The sequence below is a fragment of the Pelophylax lessonae genome (genome assembly GCF_965119305.1).
Source record: "Pelophylax lessonae genome assembly, chromosome: 5".
NCBI lineage: Eukaryota > Metazoa > Chordata > Amphibia > Anura > Ranidae > Pelophylax > Pelophylax lessonae.
Window position 1 is genome coordinate 462208626 of NC_138772.1, and position 17248 is coordinate 462225873.

The window sequence follows — 17248 nt, forward strand, 5'->3', positions numbered from 1 at the left end:
GACTCACCGGCACTGGATGGGGTGATGAGGTCTGTCAGCGAGAGGTATAAGCGGGCTTTGTAAGCAGGGTTTGTCGGAGCCGCTGCGCTTACTCCCTCTCCATACGGCGCCGGAACCGGAAGTTCCTGAAAAGATTTTTAATTTTCAATCCCCAATTTCATGCAAGGAAAATAGAAAAAAAGTTTTCTTGCAAATGATAGGATGATGGACATCAGCATAAATTCCCCATCATTCGCTAAGCTTTGGGGATAATTCCCTTACACAATAAATATTCTATTTGTCTTCAGTAAATTAACCCCAAAATCTTGTTAAATAATAACAAGAAATTGTATTTTGTTGATACTGTGGATATTTTTTTGGACTTTATTACTCGTATTTGCATACATAAAGTGCTCTTCATGTGTCAGCACAAAAATCAACTATTGTTATTGCAACTTGTCATGGTATTAACCTCAGGCAGTCCACACGCTTTAACAGCTGTTTTCCACAATTTTCAGGAATCATTTTGTAAAGGATAAATGCCACAAGCATAGAACCACTTGGCATAAGAAGAGCTACTGACAAACATCTAAACTGGGAAGTAGTCCATTATTTTGCATACAGTCGCTTTGAGCATCCAACAACATTTCCTTTGTGACAAAGCCTATGAGAAAAGTAGCTCTCATAAAAGCAAGATCTGACTCTAGGAAAATGTCCTCTGTTTACTTTTATAGTTAAATTATCGTCAATACCCCTTTAGCTGTGTTATCACGTGAATACATGATTGGACATTTACTAACATTGCTTTATGAGGAAACAGATAAAAAGTTATTTTATCACTTTTGACTCTGTATTATAGGCCTTAATTCACAAAACTATAACACATAGAAAAGCACCTTTATTTTCATCATGTGGCTGTAACTTTCAGATCTCATTGGGCTAACAACTGTCACTTCTTTTTAATTAATTTTTTTCTGGTGTGCTAACTTTCGAATTGGGGCCTAATTTATATCATATATATAAATAAAAATTCCCTGCGCTTGGGTTTTTTGTACCAAAGAACAGCAGCCAGCGTGTATTGTGGGTAACAATCAAAATATTCAAAAGGAAATGCAGTGCTAATAAAAGTCCATTAACAGATAAAGTCAACAATTCCCAGGGAGCACCTAAGGTGTGCAACGGAAATAACCTGCAGGTGAAATAATACTTCTCCACAAACACCACAACAAGCTAGGCCTCTTAATCTTGGGAGTGCACCACTAAATTATAGGTGGTCTAATAGCACTCAAACACTCATCAGCCTTGCTCCTGTTCACCACAGACTGGACGAACATGATTCAAATCCTGCTGTCCCCTCTAAGGGCTTCTCTCCACAGGTTAGATGTGTCAGAATAAGAACAGAGACCGCTTCATAGTATAATATGTCAAAACATCGGGAGCTCTTGGTGACTATGACATGCATTTCCTTATGAATAATTTGTATCATAACAAATTGAAGATCGTAAATAAGAGAGAAAGGCACCTTATTGCACATTTGGTGGGAATGCCCTATATTAATACCTTTTTGTCAGAAAATCTGTGACATGATAAAACATATTAGTAAAAACACATTTCAGCTAAAATCAGCTTGTTTCCTTTTACACATTTCTAGGTGCTCTATGAAGAAATGTGAATGCTCTTTGATCAGATTTCCACTCGTTGGGGCGAAAGCTCTGATTCCAAGACATTGGAAAACTACTCATACCCCCATGATTAAAGAGTGACTTCATACCACAGAAAAACTCTATGCTATGAAAGAAAGAAGGGCAATAGCCAATGAAACAACTGACAAATTTAATAAAACTTGGTCTGCTTAGGTTGCCTTCAGATACTCAGAGGAGTTTTATACTTTAACAAGTAGAACTATTATAAAATATAATTGACTCAGTACTTACTGAACCTCTCATAATAAACTTTATCTCTCTCTCTCTTTTTTCTCTGTTCACCTATTTTCTTCTCAATCTGTTATCTATCTGGTTTATGTATATTTAGGAACCTCCAGTGCCTACAATTTGATTTTGTAACAAATATTTGATACTGGTGTAGCACCCCCCTAACCCTGGCATCAGGGAAGGCTGACATTTCACCTTAGGGTGCTAGCTCTTATGCCCCGTACACACTATCAGATTATCTGAAGACTTTTGTCTTCAGATTTACCTTTTCTATGTAGTGCAAGGGCATGCCGGATTGCATACAAATTGAAAGTGTTTAGGTTTGACCTCATATTATATGGTTTTGGTAAGTCTGCAGACAAAAGTCTGCAGATAATCTGCACGTGTGTATGGGGCATTAGACTCCATTCACACTAGCACGACTTGTCAGGCAACTTGTGTGCCCTCAAGTCGCCCCAAATCGCTTGTTATAACAAATGCAATGTAAATGAATGAGAGCCATCTTAATTGGCACTACTGAAGTCGTACTACTTTGAGGCGACTTGTATCCGACTTGTGTCAATAGACTTCAATGGGAGTCGCCTCCAAGTCGGATCCTTATCTTATTTGAAGCGACTTGTTATCAGACTTTCCAGGAAGAAGAAAGAGATTAGCCAGGCATTCCCCACATTGCAGCCATGCCTATATGGTATATATATAATATATATATATATATATATATATATATATATATATATATTTATTATATTACACTGATTCGTGGCACTGATACGTGGCACTGGTGGACACTGATTCGTGGCACTGATGGACACTGATTCGTGGCACTGATACATGGCACTGGTGGACACTGATACGTGGCACTGATACGTGGCACTGATTCATGGCACTGATCCGTGGCACTGATCCGTGGCACTGGTGGACACTGATTTGTGGCACTGATTCGTGGCACTGGTGGACACTGATTCGTGGCACTGGTGGACACATACGTGGCACTGGTGGGCAGTGGCACTGGCGGACACTGATACATGGCACTGGTGGGCAGTGGCACTGGTAGATACATACGTGGCACTGGCGGGCAGTGGCACTGGTGGGCAATGAGGAAATGAGTAAAAAAAAAAAAAACAGAAAAGGGGAATTAGGTCACAACACATCATATTCTGATTGGCCAAATACAAAGTCGTCTGTCATATAAGTCGCGCAAAATAATTCACAAGTCGCAGTAAAGTCACGGTAAAATCGCGGTAAAAAGTCGCTCCGACATGGGGAGACTTATGGTCGCGGCAGTGTGAACCGGCTCTTAGGGCAAAGGATACAATAGAACTATACACAGACTGATCAGCAGACTCTGAAATCAAAACAACCGTGTAGACCGCAATACAGAAAAAGGGCCTTAAGCCTACATAGCAACAGCTGTCTCCTATAGCAACCAAAAACTTACAGCACTGTGCAGGGTTTCCTTAGATGAGTTCCCCTTGAAACTTTCCCAGTCTCTTTACAGTCCCTGGCTTATGAAGGGTAAACTTTGGTACTACATCTCAGAACTCCTTTCTTTTCCACATGCCCCCGGGCAACAAGAATCTCTCTCTCTGACAGAGCCTGTTCCATGCCCCCAGGCAGCAGACAGGCTCTCTCTAGCAGAGTCTCAAGCACATGACCAGACCTCAGACTCCAGGCCTCACCCAATGCAGCTGTTCCTCATGCATCCACACTGGACCCAGGGTCTGGGTGGTAGGACCTCGATCACCTGACTTGCTCTTAATATATACTCTCTCCAAGAGAGTTCAGTGGCCTGAAACTCCTACTGATTGGCTGAAAGAGATATGCATGTTCATAACTCAGTCCCACTGCAGCTCATCATACTAATGCCAAAGGCAACAGTGCCACCTATTGACAGAAGGGGGGAACCACAGTTAAACCAGACTTGTGAGAAAACCCAGATGATCACAAAGACTATAAATCAGCCAGGTTAGTTACCACCTAGCACAGTAAATGTACTTGTAGCCCCTGTATAAAACATGGGTGCTTCACAGGCCTATGATGTAATATGAACACCTGAAGAATTAGGTTGGCAATTAATTGACCAATTGTATGCAATGACCATAATATACTTATAAATCCTGTATTGATATCCTACTGCATAACAATTGCATACTAGTTGTCTTTTACCTACAATTCTTATTTGTCTTTCAATTCTATTTGTTATCAAAGAAAAGTACAAAGCATTCATTATACAAAGAGATCACAGGGGGTGAAGCCCTTGATTAAAATGCAAGGAATTGTCATCACAAACATTATGTAATAAACAGCTGGTGTGCAGGCACTTAACGAGTAACTAAATGTAACAAATCCCTTGTTACTCAGAGTTACCCACAGTAAGGCTCCATTCACACCTGGGCGTTTTTGTTTCAGGCGTTTTTCATGCGTTTTTTCAGGCATTTTTTCAGGCGTTTTTCAGGCGTTTTCAGGCGTTTTTCAGGCGGTTTTTTTGGGCGTTTTTTGAGGGAGTTTGGAGGCAGGCATGACATCTGACCTTCTGTATAGGGGTCATCCTCTTCCTGTTTTTGTGTTTAGTGTTGGTGTGAGTCATTTGTGCTCTCTGTGCGCTCTCTTTTTGTTGGAAGATGTCTGCTATGAATGGTTTCCTCGCATATACAGCAGCTGCACTACTGATACTGGAGGAAGAAGAGCAAGAAAAGAAGTGCAGATACTGGGTCCACCCTATTATTGCCAATAGAGAACAGCGTGGCCAGTTCTGGGCAATGTACAGTGATCTCCGAGTGCATGAAGAGAAATTCTTTGAGTACACGCGGATGTCTGTAAAAAGGTGGGTTCATCTCCTCATGCACACAAAGCTTGTACAATCATAACAATGTGTGATATGTTATTTATCTACCAACAGTTTCGATGAGTTGCTTGGGATACTCTCTCCACATTTGCAGAGAGAAGACACCTTTTTTCGGAAGAGTATTCCACCGGTGGAAAGGCTCATCATCACACTGAGGTAAGCAACAACCCACCTTCCTACCACACTCCCCATACCCTCTCTCCAAACCCCCATCTCTCACTCCCTCCCTACCCCCCTTTTCCCCTCATTAGATCTCCCTTGGGAACATGCATTACATTGTAATATGTTCCCAATGCAGAATTTTCTGACCCACTCCCCGTGGCAGAAATATGGAGAGAATTTCAGTTGAAAACAGTGCAACCCTAACCCCCTCCCCTGCAACCCTTACCTCCTACTCCCAACCTCCTCCTCTCTTTCCCCTACCCACCATGAAGAATAGACACAAACACAGATGTTGCATAAAGTGTACTTGTAGCACACAAATTTTTATTTTTTATTTTTTTAAACGGTATGCTTAATGTAACATAACAAAACAAGGAACCCCCCCCCCAGAAAAATGGGCAGACTGATAAGGCAATAGTAACCATTTTTCCAAACCAAGTTATGCAGAATATCCTCTTTGAACTATGAGACAGATGTATAGATGGTGTTCAGAGTGGCAACCTTTGCCTGGACCAGGCCTGGTGCAGGCCGAGGTTGCCACTCTGAACGCCATCTATAGGACAAAACAGATGTGTGGCACCAGGTATAACCTTTTTTCTCTCCCTCAAGTCAGAGGAGAATGGGCAGACTGAGATAGGCACATTGATTTTGAGCCAAATGGTTTTCAGCAGCAGAAGACCACACAAGGTGCTACTCCAAAAAAAAAAAAAAAAGAAACATCATCAATTCTCAAACCTACGGGGTGAGGATGATATTGGGAAATTAAGTTCATCGTTCATTCCCATGGAAGGTGCAGTGGAAGAAGCAGGATGGGAGGATGTATTTGGTTGGCAACGAAAATCTCTAGAGGTAGATGATGACCTTGGGGAATTGTGCATGGGCTGGAATGGATGTGTGAATGTAGAAGATTGAGAGGGATATGTGGAAAGGTGGGAGGTATCCTGGAAACTTGAGGGAACTGTGTTTGTTGGATAATGCTCATGGCGGTATGAGGATGGAAGAGGGGGATAAAAGCTGGGTGGGTAATGTGGGAAATATGTGTAGGGAGCAGGTGGTGGCGGGAATGTGCATGTTGGAGCATGAGGACTAGTGGTATTATGAGTTGTTGACGGGGCGGGTGGGAGTTGTGAGGGTGTTGTTTTTGGGATAAATGCTGCAACTATGTTCAGCAAAGCTTGACGCATTTTCAACTGGCTGGACTCAGGGACTTGAAGAATAAATTCATTTAAACTTTTTAAAAAATGAAATACTGGGGCTGTCCTCCATTCTTTGGGATAGGTTATCCATCAAATTTACCAGCCTAGTGAATCGATCCTGCCCTCTGCCTCGAGTGGGCCTTGGCACCGAACGGCGCACCACTCCTGCCAGAGGGGTGACCACTTGAGCCGGAGGGGTGACTGATTGAGCCAGAGGGATGACCACTTCAGCTGGAGGAGTGACTAATTCAGCCCGAGGGGTCAAGTTTTCGCCAGAAGATGCAACCGATTGGCCATCCAAATTTTCTGGCAGCATTTCAGGCATTGACTGGCTGGCTTCTCCATTAGGGCCCTCATATCCATCAGGAGCAGCAGCTTCTGTTTCCCATGAACTTTGGGTACTGTAAAGAAAAAAATAAACATGCTTTAGAATGTCTATATACTTTATATGTCATACTTAAAAAGGAGCAAGACTTACCTGCTCATTTCCACAATTGGCCTTAAAAAATATAACTCCTGCGCGTGGAGGTAATTAGGTGGTTCCTCGGCAGCCTGGCCATTTCGAAACTCCCTCAAGTGTCTTTGAAACCTGGTGTAAGCGTCTTTGATGCTTTTCCATTTTTTTTTAATTAGTAGTACTGCAAAACAAAACAAAATACATTTTCTTTTCTTTCTTCCACAGGTATCTAGCTACTGGACAATCATTGGGCAGTTTGCACTTTTCTTTCATGGTTGGAAAATCCACTGCGAGCTATATAATACATGACACGTGCAGGGCATTGTGGGATGTGATGCACAATATGGTGATGGCAAAGCTTACAAAGGAGGAATGGCTATCTATATCAACTTTGTTTTGGGAGAGGTGCAATTTTCCGAACTGTGTTGGAGCGGTAGATGGTAAACATATTCGCATTGTTCAACCGATTGCAAGTGGAAGCAAATACTTTAATTATAAGAAATATTTTTCTTTTGTCCGATTGGCAGTTATGGATGCCAACTACTGCTTCCAATATGTTGATATTGGTTTCTATGGAAGTAGTTCAGACTCCAGCATCTTTGCCCACTCCACCTTCGGCCAGATGCTGCGTTCCAATGATCTGGACCTGCCTGCAAACTCCCCACTACCAGGAACCAATCACCCACCTGAACCCTATGTTTTCGTTGGTGATGAAGCATTTGCGTTAGGAGAGCACATGCTAAGGCCCTACTCCAGTAGAAATCTTAATGTTGAAAAGCGGATATTCAATTACAGGCTGACTAGAGCAAGAAGAGTGGTGGAATGTGCCTTTGGCTTGCTTTCCAACAAATGGCGTATGTTGCACAGCGCAATTAATTTAAATATGCAGAATGCTATATGTGCAGTGAAGGCATCGTGCATCTTGCACAATTTTGTAAGACAACGGGATGGCGTTTGCTTTGAGGATGCCTTAATGCACCCTTTGCAGCGGGCTCAATGGACCGGCAGCCATGGGAGTACAAGTGGTGCCCATATTCGGGATGAGTTTGCCACTTTTTTCATGAATACTGGACAAGTTCCATGGCAACTGGAAGCCATTGAACATTGCTAAGATGCCAATTTCAAATACATTTGCATTAAGGACTTCCACTACTATATTCCTGTATTGCTGTGCACAATAACGTTTTTTTCCTCAAATTTTGTGTTTTTTTATTTTATATGTCATCTTAGTCTTTAGTTTTCAAATCAGTCTTTTTTGACCATGCAATTTCCTTGCAGGTCGCAGACCTGCCATGCGATTTCACATGCGTGGGGGTGCTACATATTCTGTATGGTACCTCACGCATGTAAATTGCAGGTCTGGACCCACAGTGAACTCCCGTGGTTTTTCTTTTTTACCATGCGATTTCATTGCAGGTCACAGACCTGCCCTGCGATTTCACATGCGTGCGGGTGCCACATATTCTGAATGGCACCCCACACATGTAAATTGCAGGTCTAGACCCACAGTGAACTCCCGTGGTTTTTCTTTTTTACCATGCGATTTCATTGCAGGTCGCAGACCTGCCCTGCGATTTCACATGCGTGGGGGTGCCACATATTCTGAATGGCACCTCATGCATGTAAAATTGCAGGTCTGGACCCACAGTGAACTCCCGTGGTTTTTCTTTTTTACCATGCGATTTCATTGCAGGTCGCAGACCTGCCCTGCGATTTCACATGCGTGGGGGTGCCACATATTCTGAATGGCACCCCACGCATGTAAAATTGCAGGTCTGGACCCACAGTGAACTCCCGTGGTTTTTCTTTTTTACCATGCGATTTCATTGCAGGTCGCAGACCTGCCCTGCGATTTCACATGCGTGGGGGTGCCACATATTCTGAATGGCACCCCACGCATGTAAAATTGCAGGTCTGGACCCACAGTGAACTCCCGTGGTTTTTCTTTTTTACCATGCGATTTCATTGCAGGTCGCAGACCTGCCCTGCGATTTCAAATGCGTGGGGGGGGGGACGTGTGAATAAAGTCCAACTCAGAACAGTGCAGTACAGGAAGTAGAACAACAAAAAATACATGACATGTGAGCAGACAGCTAGGAAAAACATGGGTGCAGAAGACCTAAAAAACTTACCTTTATCATGCCTCTGGGTTTGCGTCAAATTGCACCACCCGGGAACCATTTGGGATGTGATCTCCTCCCATGCTCGAGCTTTGATGTTCCTATTTTTATATTTGGGGTCTTTGGGGTCATAAATACAGGGTTGTCCCCTCACTAAAGCAATAAAAGATTCTGCTTCATACAGAAGGCTACTGTCCTCCATCTTGATCACACTCTGCTTCCTGTAAGGGGGTATGGAAAAGGGGTGGAGGGGGTATGAAAAAGGGGTGGAGAGCAACTGTGTGGCTGAAAAATGCCGCAAAAACACAGCAAAAACACTCAAGAAGCTCTATTGGGCGTTTCCATTCATTTCTATGGGAGAAAAACGTTTGCAATATGCCCAAAAATAAGCTCATGTACTTTTTTGAGCGTTGGGCGTTTTGCTTCAGGAGTTTAAACTCTCAGATGTGAACAGGGGCATTTAAATGAATAGGGTTTTACTTGTTGGGCGTTTTGGAAACGTTTCTTTTGAGCGTTTTTGGAGCTGAAAACGCCCAGGTGTGAATGGAGCCTAAAGGAAGAAGTGGGGATTAGGCTATCGCCCACACGTGACCTGGGGTCGAACAAACATTTAAGCTGGAGACATGTCCTTCCCTAGAGTATCTAGACCAAAAATACCTGGAACATCAGACAAAAGGAAGGGGGGGGGGGGTAATGAAGAAGGGAAAATAATGGGTGAAGAGAGGGGCCTAGTCAGGAGCCTAGACTGTAGACCCCAAAGAGGGGGGAAGACTGAAAATTAGAAAAAAAAGGGGACAGAAGAGAGGAAGAGGAGGAAACCCAGTAACAGCATCTGCCAGGTCTGTACAAACCAAGAGGACCTAAGAATAGTGCCTGGAAAAAGAAACAGTGGAAACCTACAGGTCAACATTAACATACAGTAGCTGGCCCATGGCTCCCATTTCTTTCTGAATCGAGACACGGAATCATGAAACTTGCTTGTCAGGTGCTCATTGAGCATAATTCAGGAGACCTTGCACCTAAACATCGCAATGTACACAGCGGGCGCTTCCAAGAACAAGCGATGGCAAGTTTGACAGTTAAGAGCATAAAAAGAATCAACCATTGTGTGGAACGAGTGCTGTCAGCAAAATTTTTATTAGGAAGGAGTATATAATGGGCCGAACAACCCCCTGTTCGGTTTGCACCAGAACACCTCGAACAGGGAAAATGTTCCAGGGAACATGCAAACTCTATTAAAGTCTATGGGACACAAACATGAAAAATCAAAAGTCCTCATTTTAAAGGATTATATGCAAGTTGTTGCCATAAAAAGTGTATGGGGACCTGGGTACTGCCCTAGGGGACATGTATCAATGCAAAAACATTTTTTTTAAACAATCGTTTTTAAAGGAGCAGGGATTTTATTGATGCTTAAGTGAAACAAGAAAAATGAAAAATTCCATTAAATGTAGTGCCTGGGGGTCCCCTTAGTCTGCCTGTAAAGTGGTGCATCTGTTCAATGTATAGGGCCTGCTGGAGCAATACTGACATCTCTAAAGGAAAAAATGTCATTTAAAATTGCTCACAGCTGTAATGTGTTGCGGGCTCCCCACAATACTGATAAACAAAAAGGAAAAAAAATTATGCCAAAATTAAAGAAAAAAAAAAACGACTTAGGGTTCCCCCCAAAATCCATACCAGAACCTTTATCCGAGCATGCAGGTCAGGAATGGGGGGATGAACAAGCACCCCCCCTCCTGAACCATACCATGCCCTCAACATGGGGGGGTGGGGGGCTTTGACAAAGCATTTTGTCCCCATGTTGATGGGGACAAGGGCCTCTTTCCGACAACCCTGGGCTGTGGATGTCGGGGTCTGCCACCCACACAAAAAGAGGACCCCTAGATTCCGCCCCCGTGTGAATTGGTATCCCTACCCATTGACCAAAAAAAGTGTCAAAAAGTAAGAAACTCAGGAAACAGTTTTTAACAATTCCTTTATTAAAAATAAAAAAATAGTGTCCCTGAATGTAAATCCATCGGTAATCATGACGCCCACCAGACCCGAAAAATAGAAAAAATAAAAATGCTTCCTCCTCTTGGGAGGCGTCCTGCCATGTGCCCAATCTGCGATTTGACAGTTCTCATACAGGCAAGGGGCGGGGCCACCTGGCTATGTCACCCAGAGAAACCGCCCCTTCTGACGTCACGTGACGTCACAGGGGGCGATGGCCACCGCTCATTAATCCACCCCCTTTCCTGGCTTGCCAGGTTGCATGCTCTAATAAGGGTCTGGTATATATTTTGGGGGGGACCCTACAACTTTACTTTTACAGTTTTTGCATGGAGTTCCCCTTAAAATCTATACCAGACCCAAAGGGCCTGGTATGGATTTTGGCAAGGGGGGATGAAGGGGGGCAACGCCGTTTTTTTTCCTAATTCTGTCATGGGGTTCCCTTTGAAAGCAATACCCGACCCAAAGGGTCCCCCAAGCTGCTTTTACCCCAATTTTCTTTTCATTTCCCTTTGTCTTAACAATTATTACAAAACCTATTGACTGTGCGCTTGGCAGGCGAACATCCCACTAAGTATCGAGACAGTTCAGGTGTTAGGCGAGTACCTCAATGGACAATGTTTAAGCCAAACTTATACTTGGCCCAAACCATTCGCCCATCCCTAGTGGTGCTGGGACACTGTACCCCTCACAGTTACTCTTGCTGGGGGGGACGGGAACAGGCCTTGCTGTTAAAAATTAGAAAAAAAATGAAATTACATGCACTTGTCATACACATGCAGAAGAATTGGGTGTTGGGTGTGTCTGAACACTGTAACCCCTCACAGTTACTCTTGCTGGGCACAGGAATGGGTCCTGCTGTTAAAAATTAGAAAAAAAATTGAAATTACATGCACCTGTCAAACAGGTGCAGAAGAAATGGGCCTTGGATGTTGGTGCTGCCCTAAAGCAAAACATTATTGGAAGCTAGCATAATCAAGATTCAGGAATAGGATAGGCAACATAGGCTATATCCCATATCCCTAGCAAATTCAATCAGTTAGATCAGCATCAGGACTGATTCATTATGATAAATGTCAGCCGGTCATTGGAATCCGTGGACAGACACACTCTTTTATCCATCACAAAACCTCAAGCAGCACTAGATGTCCATTCGAAAAGCACGCTGGAAGCAGGACAGGCCAGTAGCCTGTTCTCTCAGGCACCCAAGTACAGTCAGTGACCTCATCATCCCCTCCCTCGTCATCACTTATGTAGCAGTATGCTGCAGCTGGGGGAACATGACTTCTAGTTTCTTTTCCTTTATTGGCACCCCCTCTCTTTAGGCTCATGTTACTCCCTTCCTCAACCTGGGAACGCAACATCGGAGCATTCAAATTGGTGCGCATCCTCCAGCAGCATGTAACTGACACTATGATCAAATAAATCAGGGGACTCCTCCGTGCATGATAGTGGGGCTATGGAAGGAGTAGCTGTGGACAAGGAGCCTAGGAGTGGCAATGGGCCACTTTGACAGCTGGGGTGGAAGGCAAACTAGTATGAGCCTGGGTGACAGAGGATGAAAAAGATGAGGATGGCTTAGTTATCCACTCCACCAACTGTTCTGCATGTTGTGGCTCAATAACACGGCCAGCACTGAAAAAAAAGAAGGCTGCTTGCCATCTTTTAGTGGCCTGCAAGTTTCTGCCTCTCCTTGTTGGCCTTTTGGGCATAAAGGGGATTTTTGGGGGGATTTTTATAACATTTTTATTATATGGTGATTGGGTGCAATACTTTTGTGCTTGGTGCACTATAAATCGTTTTATTACAGTTTTTTTTTTAAAATATAAAATAAATTATTAAATCCAAAAAAAAAAAACACCACTGCTGACACAGAGGAGAAATGCCTGCAATGCAGAATGGAGGAACAACAATTATGTTGTAAATATTTTTAGCGCAGCAGCAAGAAAAAACCTTGCTGAAGCAGAAGGATTAGCACCTGCAATGCAGAAGCAGGGCAGCAATTATGCCCTAAATATTATTAGTGCTGCTAGGCCACCAAAAAAAAAAAAAAAAAAGGAAATCACTGCTGACACAGAAGGAATAGCACCTGTGGCACAGATGGGGGAGTACTAACAATGCAGTAACAGAGCCTGATGCTGGAAAAAAAAAAATGAAAAGAAAAGAAATTAAAACAAAATTGGATCAGTGGGGTGACACAGATGTGTTGTAAACACTGCAGTGGCACCACTACACTTTTGTTACACAAGAATCACTGCACAGCACTACACTACACTGACTGCACTAAACTGAACACACAATCCCCTGACTATCCTGCCTAATCTCCATTAACACTACACGGGGCTGCCATGTAAGCACCTGAGCCATGATTGGCCAAAGGCACCCTACCTTTGGCCATTAGTGGCTCTGACAGGACATTGTGCTGTGATTGGCAAAAGCATACAGGTCAGGTGCATGTTTGGCCCATCACCAGCAATTAATGCACTGCGAGATCGCAGTGCATTATGGGGCGCTCGTCGGCAGGCAAACTTCCCGCCGAGCGCCCCAAGTGTTCGTGTGTTCCCGATGTTCGAGTTAAACGTACATTCGACTCGAACGGGAAGCCCATTCCTATAAGGCAGTTGTGGCACCAGAGTTTCAGTCACCTTCCTTACTATCACAAAAACCTCGTTCCAAAAACCCCTGAGTTTAGGGCATTCCCACCAAATGTGTAGCATAGTTCTTAGGGATTGACACCCCCTAAAACACAATAGTGAGGAGGTCAGAAAAAGCCTCATGATCTAAACCAGAACCATACGATTCTTTTTTTTTTTTTTTCCAAACATGTTTATTTCGATTAGCAAAATAATGAATACAAGGTTTAGCAACATAAAGATAAAGATAAAACGTTTGCATATTGAACAGTTCAAAATACATATAAAGGAATTCAGTAAAAGAACAAGTGGATACAAATCGTCAGATGGATCATAGTAAATAGGTAGACTATGGGCGTTACAACACATCCGAGAAAGAAAACATGTTAAGAATTTATAGTCCATATAGGCAGAACAATTGGAGCAGTCAGACCGCATTCACACTGGTACGACTTGGACCGCGACTTGTCAGCCTGACAAGTTGCAGTCCTCACGCTCCCATTGTGTAGTACAGGAGTCGTTCTAATAGGAGCGACACAAGTCGCTCTGACTTAGAAAAAGGGTCCTGTACTACTTCGGGGAGACCTGGAGGCGACTTGCATTGACTTCCATTATGTGAAGTCCTTGCAAGTCGCGCCGAAGTCGCGCTGCATGCGACTTCACAGGTCGCCCCCTAAGTCGGAGAGACCTAATGTGAACGGAGGCTTGTATCACATTGTGAAGGTGTTGTTTTAAAGATGAGTATCATTAAACATAATACTGTTTGAAAGTGTGAATAAAAGGGTGCTTGTGACCAGCACAAACACCTGGAGTATTTCAACCTCGTATTATATTGGACAGCGGGAAGTAAGAGGTAGGTGAGTGATTAGTTAGTTATGAGGTGGTAGCGGACAGGTAGGGACGGGAACAGGAAAACAAAGGGATGCTTTGGGGTGAAGTGTCAGTGAGAGGATGTCAAAGTTGGCACAATCAAAGTTGGCAGCAATGATCGATTCTTAATTTTATACACTATATTACCAAAAGTATTGGAACACTTGCCTTTACAGGCACATGAACTTTAATGGCATCTCAGACTTAGTCTGTAGGGTTCAATATTGAGCTGGCCCACCATTTCCAGCTATAACAACTTCAACACTTCTGGGAATGCTGTCCACAAGGTTTAGGAGTGTGTCTATGGGAATGTTTGACCATTGGTCAGGCTTGCAGTCTCCGCCCTAATTCTTTCCAAAGGTGTTCTATCAATTTGAAGTTAGAACTCTGTGAAGATCAGTCAAGTCCCTCCACCCCAAAGTTACTCATCCATGTCTTTATGGACATTGCATTGTGCACTGGTCCAAAACATTTGGTGGAGGGGGGGATTATGGTGTGGGGTTGTTTTTCAGGGGTTGGGCTTGGTCCCTTAGTTCTGTGAAGGGAACTCTTAAGGCGTTGGCATACCAAGTCATTTTGGACAATTTCATGCTCCCAACTTTGTGGAAACAGTTTGGAATTGTCCCTTTCTGTTCCAACATGACAGCACATCAGGGCACAAAGCAAACTCCATAAAGACATGGATGAGCGAGTTTGGGGTAGAGGAAATTGACTGGTTTGCACAGAGTCCTGACCACAACCTGAAAGAACACCTTTGGGATGAATTACATAGTTACATATTGGTGAGGTTGGAAAAAGACATCAGTCCATCCAATTCAACCCATAACGTGTGTTGGTGTGTGTGTGTGTGTGTATTTACTGTTAACCGTACATTGTATACTCCTGTATGTTGTGGATTTTAAGGTGTCCATCTAATAGTTTTTTTGAAACTACCAATGCTCCTTGCTGATACCACTGCTTGTGAAAGAGAATTCCATATCCTTACCGCTCTGACAGTAAAGAACTCCTTACGTAGTTAAAGGTTAAACTGCTTTTCTTCTAGTTTTAGTGAGTGGCCCTGTGTCTTATTGTATTCCCTTTCTCTGAAAAGTTTGTTCCTTATGCTATGGTCACCAGTACAGTATTTGTACATTGATATCATATCCCCTCTCATCGTCTCTTCTCCAGAGAGACTAAGTTCAATGCTTGCAGTCTTTCCTCATAGCCGATGTCCTCCATTCCCCTAATTATCTTTGTTGCCCTTCTTTGGGCTCTCTCCAGTTCCAGCACATCCTTTCTCTTTCTGAGGATCGGTGCCCAGAACTGAATGGCATATTCAAGATGTGGCCAGACCAGAGTCTTGTAAAGTGGGAGAATAATCACTTTATTTCTGGAGTGAATCCCCTTTTTTATACATGCCAGTATTCTGTTGGCTTTGCTTGCTGCGGCTTGGCATTGCATGCTACTGCCAAGCCTGTTGTCCACTAGGCCCCCAGGTAATTTTCCATCTTAGATTCACCCAGAGGTTTCCCCTCTAGCGATTAACTTGCATTTGTATTTCTGACACCCAAGTGCATTACCTTAAATTTTTCAACATTAAACCTCATCTGCCATGTAGTTGCCCACCCCATTATTTTGTTCAGGTCTGCTTGTAAGGTTACAACATCATGTATAGATGATATTGGCCAGATTAGCTTTGTATCGTCCGCAAATACTGAGATTGTGCTGGATATCCCATCCTCTAGGTCGGAGGGTGGAGACTGCAAGCCAGGACTTCTCATCTACATAAGTGCCTGACCTCACAAATATGCTCCTGGAAGAATAGTCAAACATTCCCATGGACACACTCCTAAACCTTGTGGACAGCCTTCCCAGAAGAATTGAAGCTGTTATCGCTATATATATCCAATAAAATATGTATGGTTATAAAAAAAGGTTATGAACTCATGACAAGGGTATTGTAGATTAGCTAGGTTCCAATTTTACCAATACCTTTGCCCTTCCCTCTTCTTCACCCTCAATCATACTAATATAAACACACCAGGGGCTGGATTTAAGTGGCCAGACCATTTTTATCAATTAAATAATGCCCAAAATACAAATTTACTAAATACATGAGATTATTACCGGAATGGAACTTGGGTGCATAGTCTAAAACACACCTAATGTGTTACTTAGGCCCAAATCCCAAAGCTAGCACACTAAAAATACTTAAATTTTTAACTTTAAATCTTTAATTTGCCAACTGGGGGCCCTTTTTATATGTTCACAAATACCAGTTTTTTTGAAGTGTGCTAGCTTTGGGATCTGGGCCTAATTAACCACTTAAGAACCAGGCCTTTTTCTGAAACTTGTTGTTTACAAGTTAAAATCAGTATTTTTTTTGCTAGAAAATTACTTAGAACCCCCAAACATTATATATATATATATATATATATATATATATATATATATATATATATATATATACATATAATAAAATGGAGATCGTAGCAATAATTTATGTCGCACCATATTTGTGCAACGGTCTTACAAACACAATTTTTTGGAAAAAAACACACTTTTTTTAATAAAAAAATAAGAAAACAGTAAAGTTAGCCCACATTTTTCTATAATGTGAAAGATAATGTTACAGCGAGTAAATAGATACCCAACATGTCATGCTTCAAAATTGCGCTTATGGAATGGCGACAAACATTGGTACCTAAAAATCTTCATAGACGACACTTCAAAATTTTTTACAGGTTACCAGTTCAGAGTTAAAGAGGAAGTCTAGTGCTAGAATTATTGCTCTTGCTTTAACGATCGTGGCGATACCTCACATGTGTGGTTTGAACACCATTTACATATGTGGGCTTGACTTGCATATGCGCTCGCTTCTGCCGCAAGCATGGAGGGGTGGGGGACTTTCAATTTTTTTTCTTATATATTTTACCTTTTGCTTTTTATTTTTACACTGTCCCTTTAAAAAACATTTTTTTATCACTTTCTTTCCTATTACAAGGAATGTAAACATCCTTGTAATAGAAATAAGCAGGACAGGTCCTCTTTAATGTGACATCTGGGGTCAAAAAGACCTCA

At 42.7% G+C, this 17248-nt stretch overlaps 1 protein-coding gene across 1 annotated transcript; it reads left to right on the top strand.

Moving 5' to 3' along the window:
- Positions 1–4531: 4531 nt before the first annotated feature.
- Positions 4532–7681, top strand: LOC309556553 (uncharacterized protein; the record flags this gene model as incomplete). Its single annotated transcript, XM_082259001.1, has 3 exons — positions 4532–4734; positions 4810–4911; positions 6796–7681. The coding sequence occupies 3 exons, from the start codon at positions 4532–4534 to the stop codon at positions 7679–7681; spliced, it is 1191 nt and encodes a 396-aa protein (XP_082115127.1).
- Between the last annotated feature and the right edge of the window lie 9567 nt (positions 7682–17248).